At 43.3% G+C, this 26253-nt stretch overlaps 1 protein-coding gene across 1 annotated transcript in view; it reads left to right on the forward strand.

Moving 5' to 3' along the window:
* The window catches only part of ppp1r37 (protein phosphatase 1, regulatory subunit 37), a 169439-nt gene that overhangs the window by 37967 nt on the left and 105219 nt on the right, over window positions 1-26253 (forward strand). The window contains exon 2 of the mRNA XM_063063474.1: window positions 23222-23319. Within this exon, the coding sequence (XP_062919544.1) occupies window positions 23222-23319 (98 nt within the window). The remainder of the gene's footprint in view (window positions 1-23221; window positions 23320-26253) is intronic.

Here is a 26253-nt window from a genome sequence, read left to right on the forward strand (position 1 = left end):
AGGATGTGACTAAACACATTGATGAAGGAAGAGCAGTAGATGTAGTGTATATGGATTTTAGCAAGGCATTTGATAAGGTACCCCATGCAAGGCTTATTGAGAAAGTAAGGAGGCATGGGATCCAAGGGGACATTACTTTGTGGATCCAGAACTGGCTTGCCCACAGAAGGCAAAGGGTGGTTGTAGACAGGTCATATTCTGCATGGAGGTCGGTGACCAGTGGTGTGCCTCAGGGATCTGTTCTTGGACCCCTACTCTTGGTGATTTTTATAATTGACCTGGATGAGGAAGTGGAGGGATGGGTTTGTAAATTTGCCGTTGACACAAAGGTTGGAGGTGTTGTGGATAGTGTGGAGGGCTGTCAGAGGTTACAGTGGGACATTGATAGGATGTAAAACTGGGCTGAGAAGTGGCAGATGGAATTCAGCCCAGATAAGTGTGAGATGGTTCATTTTGGTAGGTCAAATATGATGGCAGAATTTAGTATTAATGGTAAGACTCTTGGCAGAGTGGAGGATCAGAAGGATTTTGGGATACTAGTCCATGGAACACTCAAGGCTGTTGTGCAGGTTGGCTCTGTGGATAAGAAGGCATATGGTGCATTTACCTTCATCAATCGTGGGATTGAGTTTAGGAGCCAAGAGGTAATGTTTCAGCTCTATAGGACCCTGGTCAGACCCCACTCGGAGTACTGTGCTCAGTTCTGGTCGCCTCACTACAGGAAGGATGTGGAAACCATAGAAAGGGTGCAGAGGAGATTTATAAGGATGTTGCCTGGATTGGGAAGCAAGCCTTATGAGAATAGGTTGAGTGAACTTGGCCTTTCCTCCTTGGAGCGACAGAGGATGAGAAGTGACCTGATAGAGGTGCACAAGATGATGAGAGGCATTGATTGTCTGGATAGTCAGAGACTTTGTCCCAGGGCTGAAATGGCTAGCACGAGAGGGCACATTTTTAAGGTGCTTGGAAGTAGGTACAGAGGAGATGTCAGGAGTAAGTTTTTTACACAGAGAGTGGTGAGTGCATGGAATGGGCTGCCGGCGACTGTGTTGGAGGCAGATACGATAGGGTCTTTTAAGAGACTCTTGGATAGGTACATGGAGCTTTGAAAACTAGAGGGCTGTGGGTAACCCTTAATAATTTCTGAGGGTTTGGCACAGCTTTGTGGGCCAAAGGGCCTGTATTATGCTGTAGGTTTTCTATGTTTCTATTAGAAGTGTTCATTACCCTTAGAAGTTTTCATGTTTTATTGTTTTGCAGCATTAAATCACAATGGATTTAATTTGGCTTTTTTGACACATCAACAGAAACAACTGTCATGTCAAAGTGAAAACAGATCTTTACAAAGTGATATAAATTAATAACAAACATAAAACACAAAAATAATTGACTCGGTAATTGATTCTCTCCCTTCAAGTCAATATTTAGTAGATGCACCTTTGGTAGCAATTACAGCCTTGAGTCTGTGTGGATAGGTCTCTATCAGCTTTGCACATCTGGACACTACAATTTTTCCCCATTCTTCTTTACAAAAGTGCTCAAGCTCTGTCAGATTGGTTGGGGATTGTGAATAAACAGCCTTTTTCAAGTCCAGCCACAAATTCTTAATTGGATTGAGGTCTGGACTCTGACTTGGCCACTCTGGAACATTAATTTTGTTGGTTTTAAGCCATTTCTGTGTAGCTCTGGCTTTCTGCTTGGGGTCATTGTCTTGGTGGAAAACAAATCTCCTCACAAGTCGTAGTTTTTCGTAGACTACATCATGTTTTCCTCCAGGATTTCCCTGTGTTTTGCTGCATTCATTTTACCCTCTACCTTCACAAGCCTTCCAGGGCCTGCTACAGTGAAGCATCCCCACAACATGATACAGCCACCACCATGCTTCGTGGTAGGGATGGTGTCTTTTTGATAATGTGTGGTGTTTGGCTTACGCCAAACATACATTTCGTCTGATGGGCAGAAAAGCTCAATTTTGGTTTCATCGGACCACCGAACCTTCTTTCAGCTAACTTCAGAGTCTCTCATATGCCTTCTGGCAAATTCTAGCTGAGATTTCATGTGAGTTTTTCCAACAGTGGCTTTCTTTTTGCCACTCTCCCATAAAGCTGTGACTGGTGAAGCACCTGTGCACCAGTTGTTGTATGTGCAGGCTCTCCCATCTCAGCCACTGAAGCTTGTAACTCTTTCAGAATTGTCATAGGTTTCTAGGGGGCCTATCTCACTGGTCCCTTTTTGCACAATCACTCAGTACTTGAGGCCGGCCTGCTCTAGGCAGATTTACAGCTGTGCCATATTCTTTCCATTTCTTGATGATTGACTTAACTGTACTCCAGGGGATATTCAGTGACTTTGAAATTTTCTTGTATCTATCTCCTGACTTGTGCTTTTCAATAACCTTTTCATGGAGTTGCTTGGAGTGTTCTTTTGCCTCGATGGTGTAGTTTTTGCCAGGATACTGTCTCACCAACAGTTGGACCTTCCAGATAAGTGTATTTTTACTACAATCAGTTGAAACACCCTGACTGCACGATGATCTCCATTTAACTAATTATGTGACTTCTAAAACCAATTGTCTGCACCAGTGATGATTTGATGTGTCATATTAAAGGGGGTGAATACTTATGCAATCAATTATTTTGTGTTTTATGGTTGTATTTAATTTAAATCACTTTGTAGAGATCTTTTTTCACTTTGACACAAGGGTCTTTTTTTCTGTTGATCAGTGTCAAAAAAAAAGCCAAATTAAAGCCACTGATTCAATATTGTAAAACAATAAAACATGAAAACTTCCAATAGGCATGAAATCTTTTTCTAGGTACTGTATACAGGTTTCCCCCACCATCCGAAGGTAGAGTGTTCCTATGAAACGGTTTGTAAGCCGGAATGTCGTAAAGCGAAGAAGCAATTACCATTTATTTATATGGAAAAATTTTGTGAGCGTTCACAGACCCAAAAATAACCTACCAAATCATGCCAAATAACACATAAAACTTAAAATAACAGTAACATATAGTAAAAGCAGGAATGATACAGCCTATATAAAGTAGCCGAATGCCGATTGCATCGCCTCTGATCTGGGCCGACAGTTATGTGTCGGGCGGCACCTAATTAATTAGCTTGTTTATTTCGGCTTTTTTCTTAAAGATGTGCTGTGTGCTTCCCGGCTACCGCTGCATTCTCCGTGAATCGGTATCTGTCCGCGGCCTGGGGGTTGGGGTGGTGGGACACTGGGGTGTCATCTCGTCGTCGTCTGTTTCCATTAGGGCAGGCAGCTCATCTTCTCCTATGACTGCCCGCCTCGATGTCGAAGGACGAGGTTCGTCGTCTGCTGTGGCTGATATGCAAGGCTTGCTTGACTGCTGAGCCTCGTGCATTTTTCTATCATACAGTTCTTTGTAAGCACTCAAACCATCCTGCAAATATCCCCTAAACCGACATACCCTTTCAAAATTAAAGTCGTACTTTATCATTGCAGTGAAAATCTCACGTAGTTGCTTCACGTTCAGTTCGCTACTGCATTCGGTTTCGATTGTTATCCTTTCCTCTTCCAATTGCATCGGCTCTTCATCTATCAGTTCTTGGTCATGGGATGCCAAAACCTCTTCAACATCATCTTTGTCAACTTCCACAAGCCGAACTCACTTTGTCCTTGCTTCGTTCATCACGATCGAAATGCTTAATTGTGTATAGTTTTACACTAAGTGTAACACCCTTACGAGCTCTTTCAGGCTTTTCCGATACTTTAGAACTCATCTTGCTAACGGCTGCTCACAGGCATGTGTTTAAGCAATGCCGGTGAGAATGCAGTTCCGAATCCGGGGGGAGCGGCTGTTCTGCATTTAGCACCTATATCTAACCATCAAGAATATGCCAGTAAGTCATTATAGCTATTTGGTACACCTAAGTAGATTGCGGAGTTGTTTCAGAGAGGAGTTAAGAGGTGTTCACGTTACGGTAGACCTTCCCCAGGTTACAGCAGGATTCCATTGCTGTGAACTGTTCATAACGTGGACAGTTTGCAAGTCAGAGATGCAGCCACAAATCTCCGTACCCATGAGGCAGAAGGTGCCTGCAGCTTCACAGCAGCCAGCAACTCCTCCCAACACTGATCCATATATGGGCTGTATGTAGCTGAGTGTTCATAAACTGGGAAGACCTGTATGATTGGGTTGAGTTGTTCTCTAATATTGGAAACTTACTTGCCAACATTTTGTCACCATATGAGGAGACACCATCAGTGTGCTGTTAATTGTGACATGTCCTCTGAATACTTGGCCCTTATATACTTTTCAATCAACTAGTTGGACATCAATTTGAAAACTCAGTTGTGATGTAGGGAGGAAATCTCATCGCTGATTGTTTGTGTGGCGAACTTTGTGCATTGTGCTCAGGAGTTTTGCCCAAATTGGTTCATAAATAGGACCGAGGTCTAAATGTTTGTTTACCAGAATTGTTCATGGAAAACCACATTTCTCGAAATTCTGTTGCATGCCAGGCGTTCACTTGTGCCATGACTTTCACTGACACTCGGTTGAAATAATGCCCGTTCGATCTTCGTGGATAGAGACAGGGGAGAGTTGGTCATGCTGCTTCACAGCCAGTTGATGTTCACGAATCCTTGTGGAAAGTTTTCTCCCAGTTCGGTTGACGTAATATTTGCTGCACAGTGACAAAACATTGCCAAGTAAATTGCCAAGATCGGAGAACTCAACCCAACCATCAACCACTCAAGCTACACATCTTCCAGACCTGTATGAATTTGAACTTGCAAGTAGTTCAGACCTGGGTGCAAACAGCAAACTCTAACTGAGTTTCAGAAACTGATGTCTCAGCTTCTTTCTAGAAAAAGAGTAACTCTACTTCTTTCTGGAAAAATGTTTGGGTACGCCCGTTGTTTCTACATTCTCCTGCCCTACTGAGCTCATACCTTGGCTCTGTTTTGTTCCTCCCTCCCCCTCCAGCTCAGTTCCTTCACACCTAGATTCTTGATACTTCACACACTCTTGATCTCTTCAGTCACTTTAAGTTCCTTGGCATTGAACACTCCCATTTTCATTATGAAATCTGGTCCTTAAATACTTCTGTCCCCCATCAGGAAGCCATAAAGCCCTTCACTTCTTTCTTGAAAAGGTGGCATGAACATTGCTTTCTATAACTTTTGGTAATCTCTTTTTCCATTCTCCATTCTGGTTCGCCTCTTACCCCTCTCACCTGCCTATCTCCCTCTGGTGCCCCTCTTCTCTTCTGCCATGATTCGCTCTCCCCTCCTATCAGATTCCTCCTTCAGCCTTACCTTTTCCACCTATCCCCCTCCCAGCTTCTTATTTCACCCTCTCTCCCCCACCATCCCACTTTCCCCCTTACTGGATTTCACCTTTCATCGCCCCTTGCTTCATATCCTCATTCTGGTTTCTTTCCCCTTCCTCTCCAGTCCTGATGAAGGTTCTTGGCCGGAAATGTCACTTGTCTCTTCCCCTCCAGAGACGCTGCCTGACCTGCTAAGTTTCTCCAGCATCTGCACAATCTCTGGTGTTCATAAACTGAATGTGTGTTTTCATGATTGTTCAGTACTAGATCATCACCAGTAATGATGCCAGAATTATTTAATTAACTCCCCAGTTTCCATAGATCTTAATTAATGCAGGTTTACGGTGGATTGCTAGTTCAATGATGTCACTGCTATGCTGTCATGGAACACAGAATACAGGAACAGGCTGTTTGGCCTGCAGTGATGTGCCAACCCAGCTAAAAAGCAAATGAAAAATACCCAAATGCTAATCCCTTCTACGTACACCATGTCCATATCCCTCCATTCCCCTTACATCCATGAGCCCATCCAAATGTCTCTTAAATGCTTTCAATGTATTTGCCTCTACCAGCCTACCAGGCAGCACATTCCAAGGGTCCACCACTCTGAGTTAAAAAATTTACCCCTCACATCCCCCTTGAACCTACCCCCTCTCACCTTCAAAGCATTCCCTCTGGTATTAGACATTTCAACCCTGGGAAACAGATACTCCCTGCCCACTCCATACCTTTCATAATCTTGTAAACCTCTATCATCTCCCTTCAGCCTCCAACGCTTCAGAGAAGACAACCCAATTTTATCCAGCCTCTCATGATTGCATGTGCCCTCTAAGCCAGGCAGCATCCTGGTGAACCTCTCCTGCACCCTCTCCAAAGCCTCAACATCCTCCCTGTAGTGGGGCAACCAGAACTCTTTGCAATATTCCAGATTTACTGTGGCCTAACCAGAGTTCTATAACCTCCTGACTTTTGAACTCACTGCTTCCGCTAGTAAAAGCAAGTATTGCATAAGACGTCTTAACCACCTTATCAACCTGTGTAGCCACTTTCAATGAGTTACAAACGTATCCCAAGATCTTTCTGCTCAGCAGCACTGTTAACGACCTTACCCTAAGCAGTGTATTGTCCCCTTGTATTTTTCCTACTGAGGTGAAACACCTCACAATTATCTGGGTTAAAACCAGAATTACTGTGGATTACTACTGTTGAAATCAGTGGTATCGCTGTTTTGATGTCCTATTTTCCTTTTTTTAATTTGCTTTCTTCTATTCCATCTCTTTATAATCCACCCTTTGGCTCTGCATGTTCAGAGGCCGAAGGAGTGGTGTCTTTGTAACTGCAGCTGCTTTACAAGCTTTGGCCCATCCCTTGCCCTTCAATGCAAAGCCATCTCCAATGTTGCATTGAGTGAGACAGAATGATTTGGGGAGGGCTGTTCTGCTTACAGGTCCTGGCGGAATGAAATGGGCCTCTGATGGAAAGGGCCTGGGAAGGAATAGGCTGAAAGAGGTGATGAGTTTTAATACCAGCAAGTGAGGGTTTCAGAAAGGAGACATGCTTTAGGAGAAATAAATATCCTAAATAAAAACTTTTAGGAACCTGTTTTGGTGAGGGGCTGGGCTTGGTGGGGGGGGGGAGGTTAGTGCTTCTGCCGGCACGGGTGGGGGTGGAAGGAGAGTTTGCTTGTGCAAAGGGAAGGGGGCTTCGGAGCTTTGAAGTTTCTGTCATTCTATGGGGTTTTGTTTTCTGGATCTGCGAAGGGTACGAATTGTATGAATTTCAGGTTTACTGTATAATTACTCTGATACTAAAATATACTTTGAAACTTTGATCCTTTACATAAGATCATGACTGAACTGTATTAATCTTTATGCCACATACCCTGGCTTTGCATGGTGCCCAAATATTAATCAGTCTTGTTTTTGACTGATCACCTGCAGTCTTCTGGGTTAGAGAATCACACAGATTCACAGATCTCTCTGTAAAGAAATGTTTCCTCACCTCTGTTCTGATGGTCTACCCTTTATCCTGAGAATGTGGCTCTATTTTTAGATTGAAAGAAGCTTGCAGTTAATTTTTAATGAGGTCACTGCTGATTCTTGTAAACTCCGAACGATATGCTTGTGTAACACTGCTAGGATAGATACCTGATCCGCAGACAGATATTGATGCGAGGCCTCCTCAGATATCTTGTGCCTTTGTCGGACTCACTCATCTGTGAGATAAAGCTACTTCAACCCAGCCGCCAATGAGGTCATGGAAACCAGACCTAATGCAAGCAGAAAGTTTCAGTCCATTAACCTCAGGTCATTATCACACACACTCAGAAAAAGAGCAGTTAGACTATACTCACTCAACCTTCTTTCTGGATCCTCACAATAGGGTGTCATCATTGCCATTATGTGCCATATCATATGACGTAGGCAGTTTTGGTCTTTCCATGATGGTTCTTGACAAATTTTGCTATGGAAGTGGTTAGCCATTGCCTTCTTCTGGGCAGTGCCTTTACAAGATGGGTGACCCCAGCCATTATCAATACTCTTTAGAGATTGTCTGCCTGGCGTCTATGGTCATATAACCAGGGCTTGTGATGCACCAGGTGCTCAAACAACCATCTACCACCTGCTCCCGTGGTTTCACGTGACCCTGATTGGTGGGAGGAGGATAACCTTGCTCAAGGGTGACAAAGGGCACCTTGCATCTCCTTTGGTAGAGACACATCTCCACCCGACACCCAAGTAGGGTGTCAGGGTTGATAATAATAGAGATGATAAGAATTTCAACAGGTAAAGGAGGAAGTATCTGTAGGAAAATATTTTGCGAGAAGTTAAACATATTCCATAGAACATTACTGCACAGTACAAGCCCCTTGGCCCACGATGCTGTGCTGACATTTTAATCTACTCTTAAGATCAATCTAACCCTTCTACGTTACTTTCCATTTTTCTATCATCTGTGTGCCTATCCAAGAGTTTCTGAAATGTTCCTAATGTATCTGTGACCACCACCAGCCTTGACAGGGTGTTACAAACATCCACTACTCTGTGTAAAAGAAAACTACCTCTGACACCTCCCCTCCCCCCACCATACTTTGTTCCAATCACCTTAAAATTGTGTCCCCTCATATTAGCCAATTACGCCCTGGGAAAAAATCTCTGGCTGTCCACTTGATCTGTGCCTCTTATCATCTTGTACGTATACCTCTATTAAGTCGCATCATATCCTCCTTCACTCCAAAGAGAAAGCCCAAGTTTTCCTCAGCGGATATGCTCTTTAGAGTGGGGAATCTGTGGAATTCATTGTTGCATGGTGGCTGTAAAGGCCAAGTTATTGGATATATTTAAGACAGAAGTTGAGAGACAATAGGTGCAGGAGTAGGCCATTCGGCCCTTCGAGCTAGCATTGCCATTCGGCCCTTTGAGCCAGCATCGCCATTCGCTGTGATCATGGCTGATCATCCAATATCAGTAGCCTGTTCCTGCCTTCTCCCAATATACCTTGACTCCGCTATCTTTAAGAGCTCTATCTAACTCTTTCTTGAAAGAATCCAGAGAATTGGCCTCCATTGCCTTCTGAGGCAGAGCATTCCACAGATCACAACCCTCTGTGTGAAAAAGTTTTTCCTCAACTCCGTTCTAAATGGCCTACCCCTTATTCTGAAACTGTGGCCTCTGGTTCTGGACTCCCCCAACATCGGGAACATGTTTCCTGCCTCTAGTGTGTCCAGTCCCTTAATAATCATATATGTTTCAATCAGATCCCCTCACATCCTTCTAAATGCCAGTGTATACAAGCCCAGTCGCTCCAATCTTTCAACATATGACAGTCCCTCCATCCCGGGAATTAACCCAGTGAACCTATGCTGCACTCCCTCAATAGCAAGAATGTCCTTCCTCAAATTTGGAGACCAAAACTGCACACAGTACTCCAGATGGGGTCTCACCAGGGCCCTGTACAACTGCAGAAGGACCTCTTTGCTCCTATACTCAACTCCCCTTGGTTCTTGATTAGTCGGTGTGAAGGGATGCATGGACAAGGCAGAAGATTGAGGCTGAGAGGGAAAATGAATCAGTCATGGTTAAATAGTGAAGCAGGGTAAATGGGCCAAAAGGCCTTATTCTGCTCCTATATCTTATGGTCTTATGATCTAATTCAGACAGCATCTCGGTAAATTGTCAGAGTTGGAGAATTTCGTTAATGAGCCAGGAGTAGTTGGCCTGGGGTCATTTTCTTTGGAAAAGAACAGGCTGTTGGAGGACTAAAGCAGGTGTATCGCAAACTTGCCTTTTCGTCAAGGCACTGAGTTCAAGAGGCAAAAAGTTATGTTATTAAATAATAAATGTACAGTAGGTTGCAGTTTTAAATTTGGTTTGGCAACATTTGGAGTATTGCATTTAGTTCCGGTTTTTCCAGTATGGGAAAGATGTGGAGGCCTTGGGGAGGATGCAGAAGAGGTTCAGCACGATGCTGCCTGGATTATTGAGCTAGTTCAGGCTTCTCGGCTCTTGAACCATAGCAAGTACACAGCCCAGTACTATTTAAATCTGACAGCTTCCTATAATTCTTTCAGGTGATGTAGTCTGGCTCTTCACCATGCTTTGCATGGAGAAGACACCTTCAACTCCCATGAGCATTTACTGTAAGGAGAGGTTGACAAATTTCAGTTATTTCTTTTGGAGTGCTGGAGGCTGATGCGAAACTTGATAGAGGTTTATCAAATGATGAGAGGCATAGATAGAATAGGTGGCCAATATCTTTTTCCCAGGGTCAAAATATCTAACACTAGAGGGCATGTCTTTAGGGTGAAAGGGGTTAAGTGCATGAGAGATAGGCAGAGCAGGTTTTTAATACAGAGAATTGTAGGTGTCTGGGATGAGCTGCCTGAGGTTGATGGTGAAAGCAGATGCAATAGATCCTCCCATTTAAGATGGCACTGGCAAATCGTACGGCCAGATTTGGGAACAGCTTCTTTCCAACTGTGATAAGACTGCTGAAGGGATCCTGACCCGGATGTGGGCCGTACCCTCCATATATCCGGACCTGCCTCTCGGTTTTTTTGCACTACCTTACTTCCCATTTTTCTATTTTCTATTTATGATTTATTATTTAACTTTTTAATATTTGCTAATTTAAACTATTTTTAATATTTAATATTTGTAATCCAGGGAGTGTGAAGCGCAGAATCAGATATCGCTCTGATGATTGTAGGTTCTAGTACCAATTGTTTGGCGACAATAAAGTATAAAGCATAAAGTATAAAATCTCAGTGACTTCTGGCTGGTGGCTAACGAAACAAAGAAAACAACTAAATATGTTGTTAATCATACTTTTTCTGACAAACAATCATCATAAGCAATAGCCTGTAACTTCTGTTTAGACTTGGGGGTAATTTGATGTGACAGGACCAAGGCGAGGTGAGTCAGTAGGCCCATTGCCGAAAGCAAGGAAGACCCGATGTTTGGACGACGACTTAAGTGCCAAGCTGAATTGGAAAGGTCAGGTACAGGTCGAATTGAGGTGGCGGAGTCCAGGCATCAGAGCCTATCAAAGCGACTGAACCCAATGTTTGGGTGACAATTTAAGCACCAAACTGAATCGGAAAGGCCAGGTACAGGCCAAACTGAGGCAGCAGGGTCCAGGCACCAGAGCCTGTCAAAGCGACTGAACCCAATGTTTGGATGACGATTTGAGCACCAGGCCAGATTGAAAAGGTCAGGGTGAAGGGACCGAGGCGAGGGTCAGGCCAGTTCAGCTCGCTGCTGGGCTCTGTGCTGAACTAAGGGTGTGTGGACAAGCTCCCTTTGTAGACTTCAGTTCAGAATGCTCCTTGCTTGTGCTTGTTGTTTGCATGATTTGTTTCTTTTCTCTGCACATTGACTTTTCTTCAGTCTTTTCTTCATGGGTTCTTTTGAGTTTCGAAGCTGGCATAAGCACCGGCCTGATGGGCCACAAGGCTTGTGACAGACTTTAAAAAATTTAATCTTCTGAGTTTTGTTGTTTCATGGCTGCCTGTCAGGATATGAATCTCAAGGTCATGTAGTGTATGCATATTGTGATAATAAACACTTCAGTCAAAGTTCAAAGTGTAAGTGGCTGTTACATAGGCACATGACTATACAGCGAATGGAGGGACTTGTGTAGCAGAATGAGCTTGTTTAGTTAGGTATTAAATTATGACTTTAATTAGTTTGGCACATCATGGGCTGAAGCAGCTGCTCCTGTACTGTGTTGTTCTACGTTTAATTAAGGTGTGCAAAACTAAGCGATCATAACAGACAGTATAGGTATCTCTTTCCCATAGATGCTGCCTGGCCTGATGAGTTCCTCCAGTATTTTGTGTGTGTTATACCTATAGATAGGGCTTATAATAGGGCTCATTCTAGCAGAGAGGATGGCAATGAGCAGTAGGTTTCAATGTAGGAGCATTAGATGGGAGTTGAAGGTGTTTTCTCCATTCAGAGGATGGAGCCAGACTACACCACCTGAAAGAATTATAGGAGCTGTCAGATTTAAATAGTACAGGGTTGAGCACTTGGTGTCTTTTAAACTGCTGAGAAGCCTGAACTGCCTCAATGGGCTGAATGGCCTTCTTTAAAGAAATAGTGTTGCATCCTTGAATATTATTCTTTATGATGTGAGTTGCAGTGAAGCCAGCACCAAAACCAAGTTTAAACGGGTTAATATTTCTGCTGTAAAAATGCCATTAAATTTCTACTCAATCAATAGAAAGGAGTAATTTTTCTTTTTCCAAAGGATGCTCTGGGAAAGTATTTTGAGTGAAGTTGAAGTTTAAAGTGAATTCTCTGCTTGAATGGAAGTTTGAACTGTCTATTTGATTGTGTTTCAGAACTTTTGTAGTCTAGAAATAAAGATGAGACTTTTCTGTGTTCTGGGTCCTTAAATAACTAATTATAGAATAACTTCCCTGATCAGCACTTCGCTGTATGTGACACACATAAAATGCTGGAGGAACTCAGCAAGTCAGGCAGTGTCTGGAGGGGAATAAACGGTCAACGTTGTGGGCCAGTAATTTTTATTCAACAACATAAGTATTGGAGATTCTGTAGATGCTGAAAATCCAGAGTATAATACAGAAAATGCTGGAGAACTCAACAGGTCAGGCAGCATCTATGGAGAGGAATAAAGAGTCGATGTTTCTGGTTAAGACCTTTCTTCAGGACTGGAAAGGAAGGTGGGAAGAGCCCAGGAGGGAAGGGAAGGAGTGAGAGCTGGCAGGTAATAGGAGGGAAGGTGGGTGTGTAGTGGAAGGCAGGATGAAGTGAGAAGCTGTGAGGTGATGGTGGAAAAGGAAAGCTCTTTATTCCTCTCCAAGAATGCTGCCTGACCTGCTGAGTTCCTCCTGTTTTTTTGTGTGTGTTGCTTTTTTAAAAATGTAACCTTCTAACAATTATTGCGGTTAAGAATTCTTCTTCTTCATGTGCCTTGCGCATTACATGTTTGGGCGATCGTGGCTCTCCACATCAAACGATCCCTCGTAGCCTCAATGATATCTTGCACACTTAGATCTGTTAATTCTTTCACAGTGTCCACGTTTTCTTCTTTGCCTTCCTCTTCCGCGTTTCCCAGGCATACGGCCTTGTAAGGCATTCTATTTCTCCCTTTCTGATGACATGGCCCAGGAATTTAAGTTTCCTCTCATTTAATGTTCTCATTAAAGATCTTTTTGTATGGGCACATTGGAATACCGACTCATTAGTTACCCTATCTCTATATGATATTTTCAGCATTCTTCTAAGAAACCACACTTCTGTTGCTTCTAAGTTTCTTTGGAGTTCTGGTGTTATAGTCCATGTTTCGGAAGCATACAGCAAGATTGACCAGATGTAACATTTTAGTAGCCTAAGCCTTGTTGTTATAGAAATGTGTCTGTTGGTAAAAATGAGTTTCATTTTTTTGGAACAACACACACAAAGTGCTGGTGGAATGCAGCAGGCCAGGCAGCATCTATAGGAAGAAGTTGACATTTCGGGTCGAGCCCCTTCGTCAGGACTAATGGAAAAAAGAGATAGTAAGAGATTTGAGAGGAGGAGGGGGAGACGTGAAATGATAGGAGAAGACAGGAGGGGGAGGGTTGAAGCTAAGAGCTGGGAAGTTGATTGGCAAAAGGGATACAAGGCTGGAGAAGGGGGAGTATCATAGGACAGAAGCCCTTGGAAGAAAGGAAGGGGGAGGGGAGCACCAGAGGAAGATGGAGAACAGGCAAGGAGTATTGTGAGAGGGAAAGAGGGAAAAAAAAACTTAAAAATTAGGGATGTGGTAAGAAGGGGAGGAGGGGCATTAATGGAAGTTAGAGAAATCAGTGTTCATGCCAACAGGTTGGAGGCTACCCAGACAGAACATAAGGTGGTGTTCCTCCAATCTGAGTGTGGTTTCATCTTGACCGTAGTGGAGGCCGTGGATTGACATATCGGAATAGGAATGAGATATGGAATTAAAATGTGTGGCCACTGGGAGATCCTGCTTCCTCTGGCGGACAGAGTGTAGGTGTTTAGCAAAGCGGTCTCCCAATCAGCCTTGGGCCTCACCAATATATAGATGGCCACACTGGGAGCACCGGATACAGTATATCACACCAGCAGTCTCACAGGTGAAGTGTCTCCTCACCTGGAAGGATATTTTTTGGAAGTTGGTTTTGACAATGGCAATTTTTCTTTTTATTTCTACTTCTAGCATCTCGTGATATAAAGCTACTAAGGTAATTAAAGCAAACACGAGGAATTCTGCAGATGCTGGAAATTCAAACAACTTTGATGTGTATTGAAAGTAATTAAACCTGGTCTTTTGTTCAGTCTCTTGGGTACCAATGTACAATTGGCAGTTGGGAGTACCCTGCTGTTTTGATATTACCAGACATTTGGTTTTTTTTACAGTTGATGGTTCGACCAAAATCTGCACTTGTTTGTACTACTTTGTCTTGGAGGATTTGTAGGTCTTCTGCAGCACTTGCTATTTGGGTGGTATTGTCTGCATATCTTATATTGTTGATGTTAGCACCTCCAATTTTTATCCCATCTAGGTCTTCTATTTCTCTGAGAATTATTTCACTATAGATATTAAATAATTCTGGTGAGGCAACGCATCCCTGTCTAACTCTTCTTTGAATCTTAGTCCGACTGCTTATATTATCAGCAATTTTTACCACCGCCGTTTGATTCCAATATAAATTTTGAAGCGGTTGTTGGTCCCTTCTGTCAATGTTTAGTGAGAATTTGAAATAATTTTTCGTGTTGCATTTTGTCGAATGCTTTAGTGAAATCAATAAAACATTAAAAGATGCAAACACGAGGAAATCTGCAGATGCTGGAAATTCAAACAACACACACAAAAAATGCTGGTGAACGCAGCAGACCAGGCAGCATCTATAGGAAGAGGTACAGTCGATGTTTCGGACCGAGACCCTTTGTCAGGACTAACTGAAAGGAGAGATAGTAAGAGATTTGAGAGGGGGAGGGGGAGATCCGAAATGATAGGAGAAGACAGGAGGGGGAGGGATTGAGCTAAGAGCTGGAAAGTTGATTGGCAAAAGGGATACAAGGCTGGAGAAGGGAGAAGGTCATGGGACGGGAGGCCTGGGGAGAAAGGAAGGGGGGGGAAGCCCAGAGGATGGGCAAGGAGTTATAGTGAGAGGAACAGAGGGAGAAAAAAGAGAGAAAAAAGGGAAAAGAAAATAATAATAATAAATAAATAAGGGATAGGGTACGAAGGGGAGGTGGGGCATTAACGGAAGTTAGAGAAGTCAGTGTTCATGCCATCAGGCTGGAGGCTACCCAGACGGAGTATAAGATGTTGTTCCTCCAACTCGAGTGTGGCTTCATCTTGACGGTAGAGGAGGTCGTGGATAGACATACCAGAATGGGAATGGGATGTGGAATTAAACATAAAATGACATCATTTTGATATTCAATTGCCCTTTCTGAAAGCATTCATAGTATGAAAATTGTGTTCCTAGTTCCTCTATCCTCAATAAACCCATATTGCAGTTTGGAAGTGTCTAGTCTTAACTTGTTTTTAATTCGACTCAGAACAATTCTCAACAAAACTTATGTGACTCATAAGACAGATTGTTCTATAATTTTGGCAGTCAATAGTTCCAGGAATTTTTGGCAGAGTTATAAATACTGATTTCAAGAGATCGTTAGGCAATATACCAGACTCATATATGCCATTAAACAGTTCAAAAAGAATATCTATGCCCAGATCTTCATTTCCACCGAAATTTCATCAGGCCCAGTGGCTTTACCATGTTTAGTGCTTTTCATTGTTTTAGTTATTTCTTCTTTGGTAGTAGGTGGGCCAGAATTAGGGTGTTTAATATCTGGGAGTTTCCCTCTATTATCTTTAAAAAGCTGCTCTATATACTGAATCCACCTCTCACATACTTCATCTGGATCTGTTAGTATGGATCTGTCTGCTGATCTTATGCATCCTATAGAGGAGGTTTTCTTAATTCCAGTAATTTCTTTAATTTTCTTGTGCATTTCTTTGCTATATAATCGCTATTGGCATTTCCTGATATTTAGTGAGGACCAACCACCCCAGACACCCTGCGGTTAAGAATAACAGATCAGAAACATCTTTTTTTAATCATTTGGTTTGCATGTAATGAAGCACAAGTACAATTTACTCACAATTCCTCTTGGAACCTCTTCTAATAGCTTTTTGATTAAAATCTCAACGTCTTGCAAACTTAACTCAAGTATACTGAATTCATCACTGAATTGTTCCCATAACCTTGGACTCACTTTCAAGGACTCTTCATCTCATGTTCTGAATATTTCTTATTCATTCTTGTTGCCTCTGCTCCATCATGGATATTATCTGGCAGGATCATGTCTCCAACAACGAGGTCCTGGAGAAGGTTCAACTTCCAAGCATTGAAGCCATTTTGTTGCTCAAGCAGCTCCACTGCCCAGGCCGCGCGTCTCACATGGACAACTCCAAGTTACCGAAAGCAGCACTGTATGGAGAACACTCTTGGGGCACAAGAAATCAACTTAAGTAGCAGCTCTCTATGGCAAATATCAAAGTCAACGAGTGGCAGCAGCTGGCTTGTAACAGACCGTGGGAGAACGCTGATCCACGGAGCAACCAAATATTTTGAGGAATTCAGATGGGCGATTGCTGAAGAGGAGAGGATCCTAATACCCAAGCACCCTCATCCCAGCTGTTCCCATGTCCCTCCTGCTCCAGAGTCTGCAGATCCAGAATTGGCCTCTACAGTCACCAACAATTATGCTGTCGCTCCTGAGGACTCTTCCCTCCTGATCTTGGCAAGCGAAAAAACCAGCCATCATCATCATCATCATCATCATCTTCAGTCTTGCTTATTTATTCTTTGCCGCAGGTAGCTGAGCTGCGGAAGCCAAGTCTTCATGTATATTCAAGGCAGAGGTTGATAGATTCTTGATTGGTCAGGGCATGAAGGGATATATGGCAGGAGAAAGCAGGAGATTGAGAACTGACAGGAAAATTGGATCAGCCATGATGAAACGGTGGAACAGACTTGATGGGTTGGTCAGGGTGTGAGAGGATATGGGGAGAAGGCAGGAGATTAGGAGTCAGAGGGAAATTGGATCAGTCATGATGAAATGACAGAACAGACTTGGGTCAAATGGCTCAATTCTGCTCCTATATCTCATGGTTTTCTTCTTATTATTATTATTATTGCATTTATTGTATTCATCACATTGGTTTGGCTGACCTGTTGGTGTGGTCCTTCATTGATTGTTTATTGGATTTACTGTGTATACCTGCAAGAAAATGAACCTCGGGGTCATACATGTATATGTGTACTTTGATTCACCACCCTCTGGCTAAAGACATTCCTCTTCATTTCCATTCTTCTATTCTGAGACTGTGACTTTTGGTCCTAGACTCCCCACTATAGGAAATATCCTCTCCATCTCTCCTGTATCTAGGCCTTTCAGTATTCAATAGGTTTAAATAAGATTCCACCTCCAGTGAGTACAGGCCCAGAGTTTGCATCCTTAGGGTGCATTGAATCCACACATTTAGATTCAAGTGAGAGTGTTATCAACTGTGTAAGAGTGTTAAGATTCAAGTGTGATAACAAAGTTTACTCGGCTTTCAAAACACTGCCCAACAGGACTTCAATATGTGAGATGAGAAATCAGAATCAGGTTTATTATCACTGGCATGTGATGTCAAATCTGTTAACTTAGCAGCAGCAGTTCCATGCAATACATAATCTAGCAGAGAGAGAAAAAAATTATAGTAATAAAATAAAACATAATAAATAAACAAGTAAATCAATTACATATATTGAATAGATTTTTTAAAATGTGCAAAAACAGAAATACTGTATATATTTTTTAAAAAAGTGAGGTAGTGTCCAAAGCTTCAATTTCCATTTAGGAATCAGATGGCAGAGGGGAAGAAGTTGTTCCTGAATCACTGAGTGTGTGTTGTCAGGCTTCTGTACCTCCTACCTGATGGTAACAGTGAGGAAAGGACATGTCCTGGGTGCTGGAGGTCCTTAATAATGGACTCTGGCTTTCTGAGACACCGCTCCCTAAGGATATCCTGGGTACTTTGTAGGCTAGTGCCCAAGATGGAGCTGACTAGATTTACAACCTTCTGCAGCTTCTTTTGGTCCTGTGCAGTAGCCCCTCCATACCAGACAGTGATGCAGCCTGTCAGAATGCTCTCCACAGTACAACTACAGAAGTTTTTGAGTGTATTTGCCAAATCTCTTCAAACTCCTAATAAAGTATAGCTGCTGTCTTGCCTTCTTTATAATTACATTGATATGTTGGGACCAAGTTAGATCCTCAGAGATCATGACACTGAGAAACTTGAAGTTGCTCACTCTCTCCATTTCTGTTCCCTCCTGAGGATTGGTATGTGCTCCTTCACCTTACCCTTCCCGAAGTCCACAATCAGCTCTTTCGTCTTACTGACATTGAGCTCCAGGTTGTTGCTGCGGTACCATTCCACCTAGCAGGCTGGGGCGGGGTTCTGAGTTGAATGATCAGCCATGATCATAATAAATGGCGGTGCAGGCTCGAAGGGCTGAATGGCCTACTCCTGCACCTATTTTCTATGTTTCTATATGTTTCTATATCTCACTCCTGTACGCCTTCTTGTCACCACCTGAGATTCTACCAACAATGGTTATATCCTCAACAAATTTTTAGATGGTATTTGAGCTATGCCTAGCCACACACTCATGTGTATACAGAGAGTAGAGCAGTGGGCTAAGCACACACCCCTGCGGTGCGCCACTGTTGATCATCAGCGAGGAGGATATGTTATCACCAATCCACACAGACTGTGGTCTTCTGGTTAGGAAGTCGAGGATCCATTTGCAGAGGGAGGTACAGAGGCCCAGGTTCTGCAACTTCTCAATCAGACTTGTGGGAATGACGGTATTAAATGCTGAGCTACAGTTGATGAACAGAATCCGGATGTAGGTGTTTGTGTTGTCTAGATGGTCTAAAGCCGTGTGGAGAGCCATTGAGATTGTGTCTGCCGTTGACCTATTGTGACAATAGGCAAATTGCAATGGGTCCAGGTCCTTGCTGAGGCAGGAGTTCAGTCTAGTCATGACCAACTTCTCAAAGCATTTCATCACTGTCGATGTCAGTGCTACTGGGCGATAGTCATTAAGGCAGCCTACGTTATTCTTCTTAGGCACTGGTATAATTGTTGCCTTTTTGAAGCAAGTGGGAACTTCTTCCCGTAGCAGTGAGAGGGTGAAGATGTCCTTGAATACTCCCACTAGTTGGTTGGCACGGGTTTTCAGAGCCTTACCAGGTACCCCATTAGGACCTTCTGCCTTGCAGTGGAGGTTCTTCATAGTTCTTCATTGTCTGTGGACTTTGAGTTGGGAACCCCTGCTCCAGAGGAAAATAGTAGCATGTTGGGTACTGTACACCAACATCTGATACGAAGACATAAACATGAGTTTCTGCAGATGCTGGAAATCTTGAGCAACACACATACATGGAATCTATGTATGTATCTTGGATACATACATGGAATTATGATGTAGTGGCCATTACAGAGACTTGGCTGGCACCAGGGCAGGAATGGGTTCTCAATATTCCTGGATTTCAGTGCTTTAAAAGGGATAGAGAGGGCGGGAAAAGGGGAGGAGGGGTGGCATTACTGGTCAGGGATACTATTACAGCTACAGAAAGGGTGGGTAATGTAGCAGGATCCTCTTTTGAGTCAATATGGGTGGAAGTCAGGAACAGGAAGGGAGCAGTTACTCTACTGGGGGTATTCTGTAGGCTCCCTGGTAGCAGCAGAGATGCAGAGGAGCAGATTGGGAGGCAGATTTTGGAAAGGTGCAAAAATAACAGGGTTGTTACCATGGGTGACTTTAACTTCCCTAATATTGATTGGCACCTGATTAGATCCAAGGGTTTAGATGGGGCAGAGTTTGTTAAGTGTGTCCAGGATGGATTCCTGTCACAGTATGTGGACAGGCCGACCAGGGGGAATGCCATACTAGATCTGGTACTAGATAATGAACCGGGTCAGGTCACAGATCTCTCAGTGGGTGAGCATCTGGGGGACAGTGACCACCGCTCCCTGGCCTTTATAATTATCATGGAAAAGGATAGAATCTAAGAGGACAGGAAAATTTTTAATTGGGGAAAGGCAAATTATGGGGCTATAAGGCTAAAGCTTGTGGGTGTGAATTGGGATGATGTTTTTGCAGGGAAATGTACTATGGACATGTGGTCGATGTTTAGAGATCTCTTGCGGGATGTAAGGGATAAATTTGTCCCGGTGAGGAGGATAAAGAATGGTAGGGTGAAGGAACCATGGGTGACAAGTGAGGTGGAAAATCTAGTCAGGTGGAAGAAGAGGTTTAGGAAGCAAGGATCAGATGGGTCTATTGAGGAATATGGGGAAGCAAGAAAGGAGCTTTAGAAGGGGCTGAGAAGAGCAAGAAGGGGGCATGAGAAGGCCTTGGCGAGTAGGGTAAAGGAAAACCCCAAGGCATTCTTCAATTATGTGAAGAACAAAAGGATGACAGGAGTGAAGGTAGGACCGATTAGAGATATAGGAGGGAAGATGTGCCTGGAGGCTGTGGAAGTGAGCGAGGTCCTCAATGAATACTTCTCTTCGGTATTCACCACTGAGAGGGAACTTGATAATGGTGAGGACAATATGAGTGAGGTTGATGTTCTGGAGCATGTTGATATTAAGGGAGAGGAGGTGTTGGAGTTGTTAAAATACATTAGGACAGATAAGTCCCAGGGGCCTGACGGAATATTCCCCAGGCTGCTCCATGAGGTGGGAGAAGAGATTGCTGAGCCTCTGGCTAGGATCTTTATGTCCTCGTTGTTCACGGGAATGGTACCGGAGGATTGGAGGGAGGCGAATGTTGTTCCCTTGTTCAAAAAAGGTAGTAGGGATAGTCTGGGTAATTATAGACCAGTGAGCCTTACGTCTGTGGTGGGAAAGCTGTTGGAAAAGATTCTTACAGAGATTGGATCTGTAGGCATTTAGAGAATCATGGTCTGATCAGGGACAGTCAGCATGGCTTTGTGAAGGGCAGATCGTGTCTAACAAGCCTGATAGAGTTCTTTGAGGAGGTGACCAGGCATATAGTTGAGGGTAGTGCAGTGGATGTGATCTATATGGATTTTAGTAAGGCATTTGACAGGGTTCCACACGGTAGGCTTATTCAGAAAGTTAGAAGGCATGGGATCCAGGGAAGTTTGGCCAGGTGGATTCAGAATTGGCTTGCCTGCAGAAGGCAGAGGGTGGTGGTGGAGGGAGTATATTCAGATTGGAGGATTTTGACTAGTGGTGTCCCACAAGGATCTGTTCTGGGACCTCTACTTTTCGTGATTTTTATTAACGACCTGGATGTGGGGGTAGAAAGGTGGGTTGGCAAGTTTGCAGACGACACAAAGGTTGGTGGTGTTGTAGATAGTGTAGAAGATTGTCAAGGATTGCAGAGAGACATTGATAGGATGCAGAAGTGGGCTGAGAAGTGGCAGATGGAGTTCAACCTGGAGAAGTGTGAGGTGGTACACTTTGGAAGGACAAACTCCAAGGCAGAGCACAAAGTAAATGGCAGGATACTTGGTAGTGTGGAGGAGCAGAGGGATCTCGGGGTACATGTCCACAGATCCCTGAAAGTTGCCTCACAGGTGGGTAAGGTAGTTAAGAAAGCCGATGGGTGTTAGCTTTCATAAGTCGAGGGGTAGAGTTTAAGAGTCGCGATGTAATGATGCAGCTCTATAAAACTCTGGTTAGGTCACACTTGGAGTACTGTGTCCAGTTCTGGTCACCTCACTATAGGAAGGATGTGGAAGCATTTGAAAGGGTACAGAGGAGATTCACCAGGATGCTACCTGGTTTAGAGAGTATGCATTATGATCAGAGATTAAGGGAGCTAGGGTTTTACTCTTTGGAGAGAAGGAGGATGAGATGAGACATGATAGAGGTGTACAAGATAATAAGAGGAATAGATAGAGTGGATAGCTAGTGCCTCTTCCTGAGGGCACCACTGCTCAATACAAGAGGACATGGCTTTAAGGTAAGGGGTGTTAAGTTCAAGGGGGATATTAGAGGAAGGTTTTTTACTCAGAGAGTGGTTGGTTTGTGGAATGTACTGCCCGAGTCAGTGGTGGAGGCAGATACACTAGTGAAGTTTAAGAGACTACTCGACGGGTATATGGAGGAATCTAAGGTGGGGGCTTATATGGCAGGCAGGGTTTGAGGGTCGGCACAACATTGTGGGCCGAAGGGCCTGTACTGTGCTGAACTATTCTATGTTCTATGTTCAAAATGCTGGAGGAGCTCAGCAGGTCAGGCATAATAAACAATTGACGTTTCAGGCCAAGACCCTTCATCAGGACTCGATCTCAGCCTGAAGCATTAACTGTTCATTCCCCTTCATAGATGCTGCCTGATCTGATGAGTTCCTGCATTCTCCATCAAATTGTGTGTATTGATAGGAAGACCAAATACTCTTAAACAAAGGAGGAAACTGTAATCTAAACCTCCTTCCTCCCATAGTAGTCCTCTTGTTTTTCTATTATCCATGTGCCTGTCTGAGGTGTTAAAATGCCTGTACCACCACCCATGGCAAGGTGTTCCTCACACCCATCACTTTCTGTGTGGGGGTGGAAAAAAACTTACCTCCGACATGTCTCCTATATCAAAGTTCAAAATAAATATTATTATCAAAGTACATTTATGTCACCATATTCATTTGCCTACAGGTATACTCAGCAAATCTATAGAATAGTAAGTATAACAGGATCAGTGAAAGAGTAACCAGAGAGCGGAAGACAGTAAACTGTGCAAATGGAAATATAAAGTCGCAATAAATAACAAGAACATGAGATAACAAGATAAAAGGTCCTTAAAATGAGATCATTGGTGTGGGATGATCTCAGTGGATGAGCAAGTGAGTGTAGTTATCTCCTTTTGTTCAAGAGCCTGATGGTTGAGGGATAGTAACTGTTCTTGAGCCTGGTGGTGCGAGTTCAGAGGCTCGTGTACCTTCTGCCTGATGGCAGCAGTGAGAAGAGAGCATGGTCTGGGTAGCAGGGATCTTTGATGATGGATGCTGCTTTCCTGCAACAGCGTTTCATATAGATGTGCTCAATGGTTGGAAGGACTTTGCCCGTGATGTACTGGACTGAATCCACTACCTTTGGTAGGATTTTCTGTTCAAAGGCATTGGCGTCTCTATAACGAGCCATGATTCAGACAGTCAATACACAGTATATTTTCATCCAATCACCTTAAATTTTTGTCCACTAATATTAACTATTTCTGCCATGGGGGGAAAAGTCTCTGGCTTAAGTATTCCTTTTTTATACTTTTATATTTTCTGAATGGTTAATGCTGTATGTGGAGCTAGTTAATGAGTGTCTGTTTGTTTCCTGTCCTACAGCTCAGAATGTGACGGTGGAGGAGATTATTGCTGCCTACAGGAAGGCCTGTCAGAAGCTGAACTGCAAGCCGATTAACAAGCTGCTCAAACAGATCCAAGTAAGCCTGAATCTTCACTGCACTCCTGGTGGGGGGAGGGGTGGATGCAGTAAGGCTACATGCAGGATTCGATCAAGTTTTATGAAGGTGAGAAAGGTCAATTGAAGATGGTACCTAAATGCAGCATGACGTTTTGTGGGTGTTGAATCTCTATGGTCAAAGTCAAAGTAAATTTATTATCAAAGTACACGTGTACAACAATATCCCACCTTGAGATTCATTTTCCTGCAGACATTTACAGGAAAAATGAAGAAATGCAATAGAATTTAGTTTTTTGTATACACTCAGTGGCCACTTTGTTAGGTACACCTGTACACCTGCTTGCTCATGCCAATCAGACACGATCGAGAAGTTTAGAATGGGGAAAAATGTAACCTAAATGACTTAGACTGTGAAATGGTTGTTGGTGCCAGACAGGTGGTTTCAGTATCTCAGGAACTGCTTATCTCCTGGAATTTTCACGCACAATAGTCTCTGGAGCAGGGGTTCCCAACTTTTTTTTAATGTCATGGACCTCTACCATTAACCAAGGGGTCCGGGGAACCCAGAATGGGAACTTTTGCTCTAGAGTTTACAAAGAGTGGTGGAAGAAGTGGCAGTTCTATAGGCAAGAATGCCTTGTTAATGAGAGAGGTCAGAGCAGAATTGCCAGACTGGTTCAAGCTGACAGGAAGACAACAATAGCTCAAATAACCATGTGTTTCAACAGTGGTGTGCACAAGACATCTCTGAATGCACAACACATCAAACCGTGAAGTGAATGGGCTACAGCAGAGGAGGACCACAAGCATGCTGAAATGCACTCAGTAGCCACTTTATTAGCTGCTTCCTGCACTAACAAAATAACCACTGAGAACATGAATTGTAGAGTCTTTGAAAGTGTGTCTGTAGGTTATGGAAGCAGTTCAGAGTTGTGAGTGAAGTTATCCATGCCAGTTCTGCAGCCTGATAATTTGGCCACGTTTACCTTGGGTCATGTGTCAGCCTTTATTTCTTTAGTCAGTTTTACTGATCTTCTTTCCACTAGCTTTAATTTATTGATGGAGGCCACTTAATTGTGGCTTGCTGATCCAGTGATGGTCATGAGTTCAAAAGCACTTAAACACACAGTGAGTGACAGATGTAGGGAACTTCCTTCCAGCAACTATTCCAAGGTCAGTTATTTCAAGAAATTCAAGAAATTTCAAGAATGTTTAACATAATTTCCAGTACACAAGTGTAAAGGAGATCAAAATGATTTTTACTCCATATCTGATTCAGCTCAAAAAAACCCCACTATGATAAAGAGGGCAATAATAATTTTTAAAAAATAGTTTGTTTGCATTAATTATATGTTCTTAAAGTGACGCTAGATACACGAGCATCTGTACGCAAGGTCATAGAATCATAGAGAAGTACAGCACAAAAACAGGCCATTCAGTTCACCGTGCTAAAACCATTTAAACTACCAACTCCAATCAACCTGCACCGGTACCATAGCCCTACCATCCATGTACCTATCTAAACTTCTCTCAGACATCGAAATCGAACTCACGTGCACCACTTGTGCTGGCAGCTCATTCCACACTCTGAGTGAAGATGTTAAATTTCACCCTTAACCCATGACCTCTCGTTGTAGTCCCACCCAATCTCAGTGGAAAAAGCCTGCTTGCATTTACCGTATCTATACCTCTCATAATTTTGTATACCTATCAAACCTCCCCTCAATCTTCTATATTCTAAGGAATACAGTCCTAATCTGTTCAGTCTTTCCCTATAGCTCAGGTCCTCGAGACTTGGCAACATTCTAGTAAATTTTCTCTATACTCTTTCAACCTTCTTTACTAGCAGGAAATGATAAAATATAGTGGTTGGGGATATGGAGGTATGAGTTAAAGGGTGGAATTGTTTATCAGCCTGACTACTTGGGAAAAGTAACTACTTTTGAGTCTGGTGGCCTGGTGTGAATGCTACGTAGCCTCTGCATATATACCCTGATGGCGAGTAGGCTGCTGCTGGTGATGCGTTGGGCAGTTTTGTCTACCCTTCCTTCAGTAACAGTGCAGTCTCCGTCCCATACAGTGATGCAGCATGTTAGGATGCTCTCCACTGCACATCTCCAGGGTGATGTGAGTATAGATGTTCCCTTCAGTTCTCTTCAGTTGCAAATCTATGATTAATAGCTTTTTTGTTAATCTAAGGTATGGTGGGGTAGAGATGCATCTCTACCAAAAGAGATGTAAGGTACTCCTTCCCTCTGCTAGTCTGCAAGGGCAAGGTGTAGCACCTGCTTAGCCCCCACCTCTTTGATCAGGGTCATGTGAAGCCATGGGAACAGGTGGTGGACGGTCGCACGAGCAGCCGGTGCATCACAAGTCCTGGTTATGTGACCGCTGATGGTAGGCAGACAATCTCTGAAGAGTATTGGTAATGGCTGGGGTCACCCATCTTGTAAAAGTACTGCTCAGAAGAAGGCAATGGAAAACCAGTTCTGTAGAAAAGTTTGCTAAGAACGTTCATGGTCATAGAAAGACCATGATCACCTACGTCATATGACATGGCACATAATGAACAAACGAAGGTATTAAGAGATAAGGGAGAAAGACGAAATCTGTGAGGACACGTCACAGATGAACAGTAATCTCATTAAGTGGCATGGTTTGCAAAATAATCTTTGTGTTCTCCTGTTCAATACACCAGTTTTGTGGATGAGGAAGTTCTGCAATAGATTCAAGATTCAAACTTATTTATCACGTACACATCAAAAACATACAGTGAAATGCGTCACTTGCGCTAACAACTACACACCCTCGGGTGTGCCAGGGGTGGCCCACATGTGTTGCCACACATTCTTGCACCAACACAGGATGCTGACAGTGCTCAGCGGAACAAAACAAGCTCCGTTCCACATCTCCTGCGCTGCTCACCTTTGTACATGGAGTGGAGGCTTGGACT

This window comes from Mobula hypostoma, chromosome 12 (genome assembly GCF_963921235.1).
Source record: "Mobula hypostoma chromosome 12, sMobHyp1.1, whole genome shotgun sequence".
NCBI lineage: Eukaryota > Metazoa > Chordata > Chondrichthyes > Myliobatiformes > Myliobatidae > Mobula > Mobula hypostoma.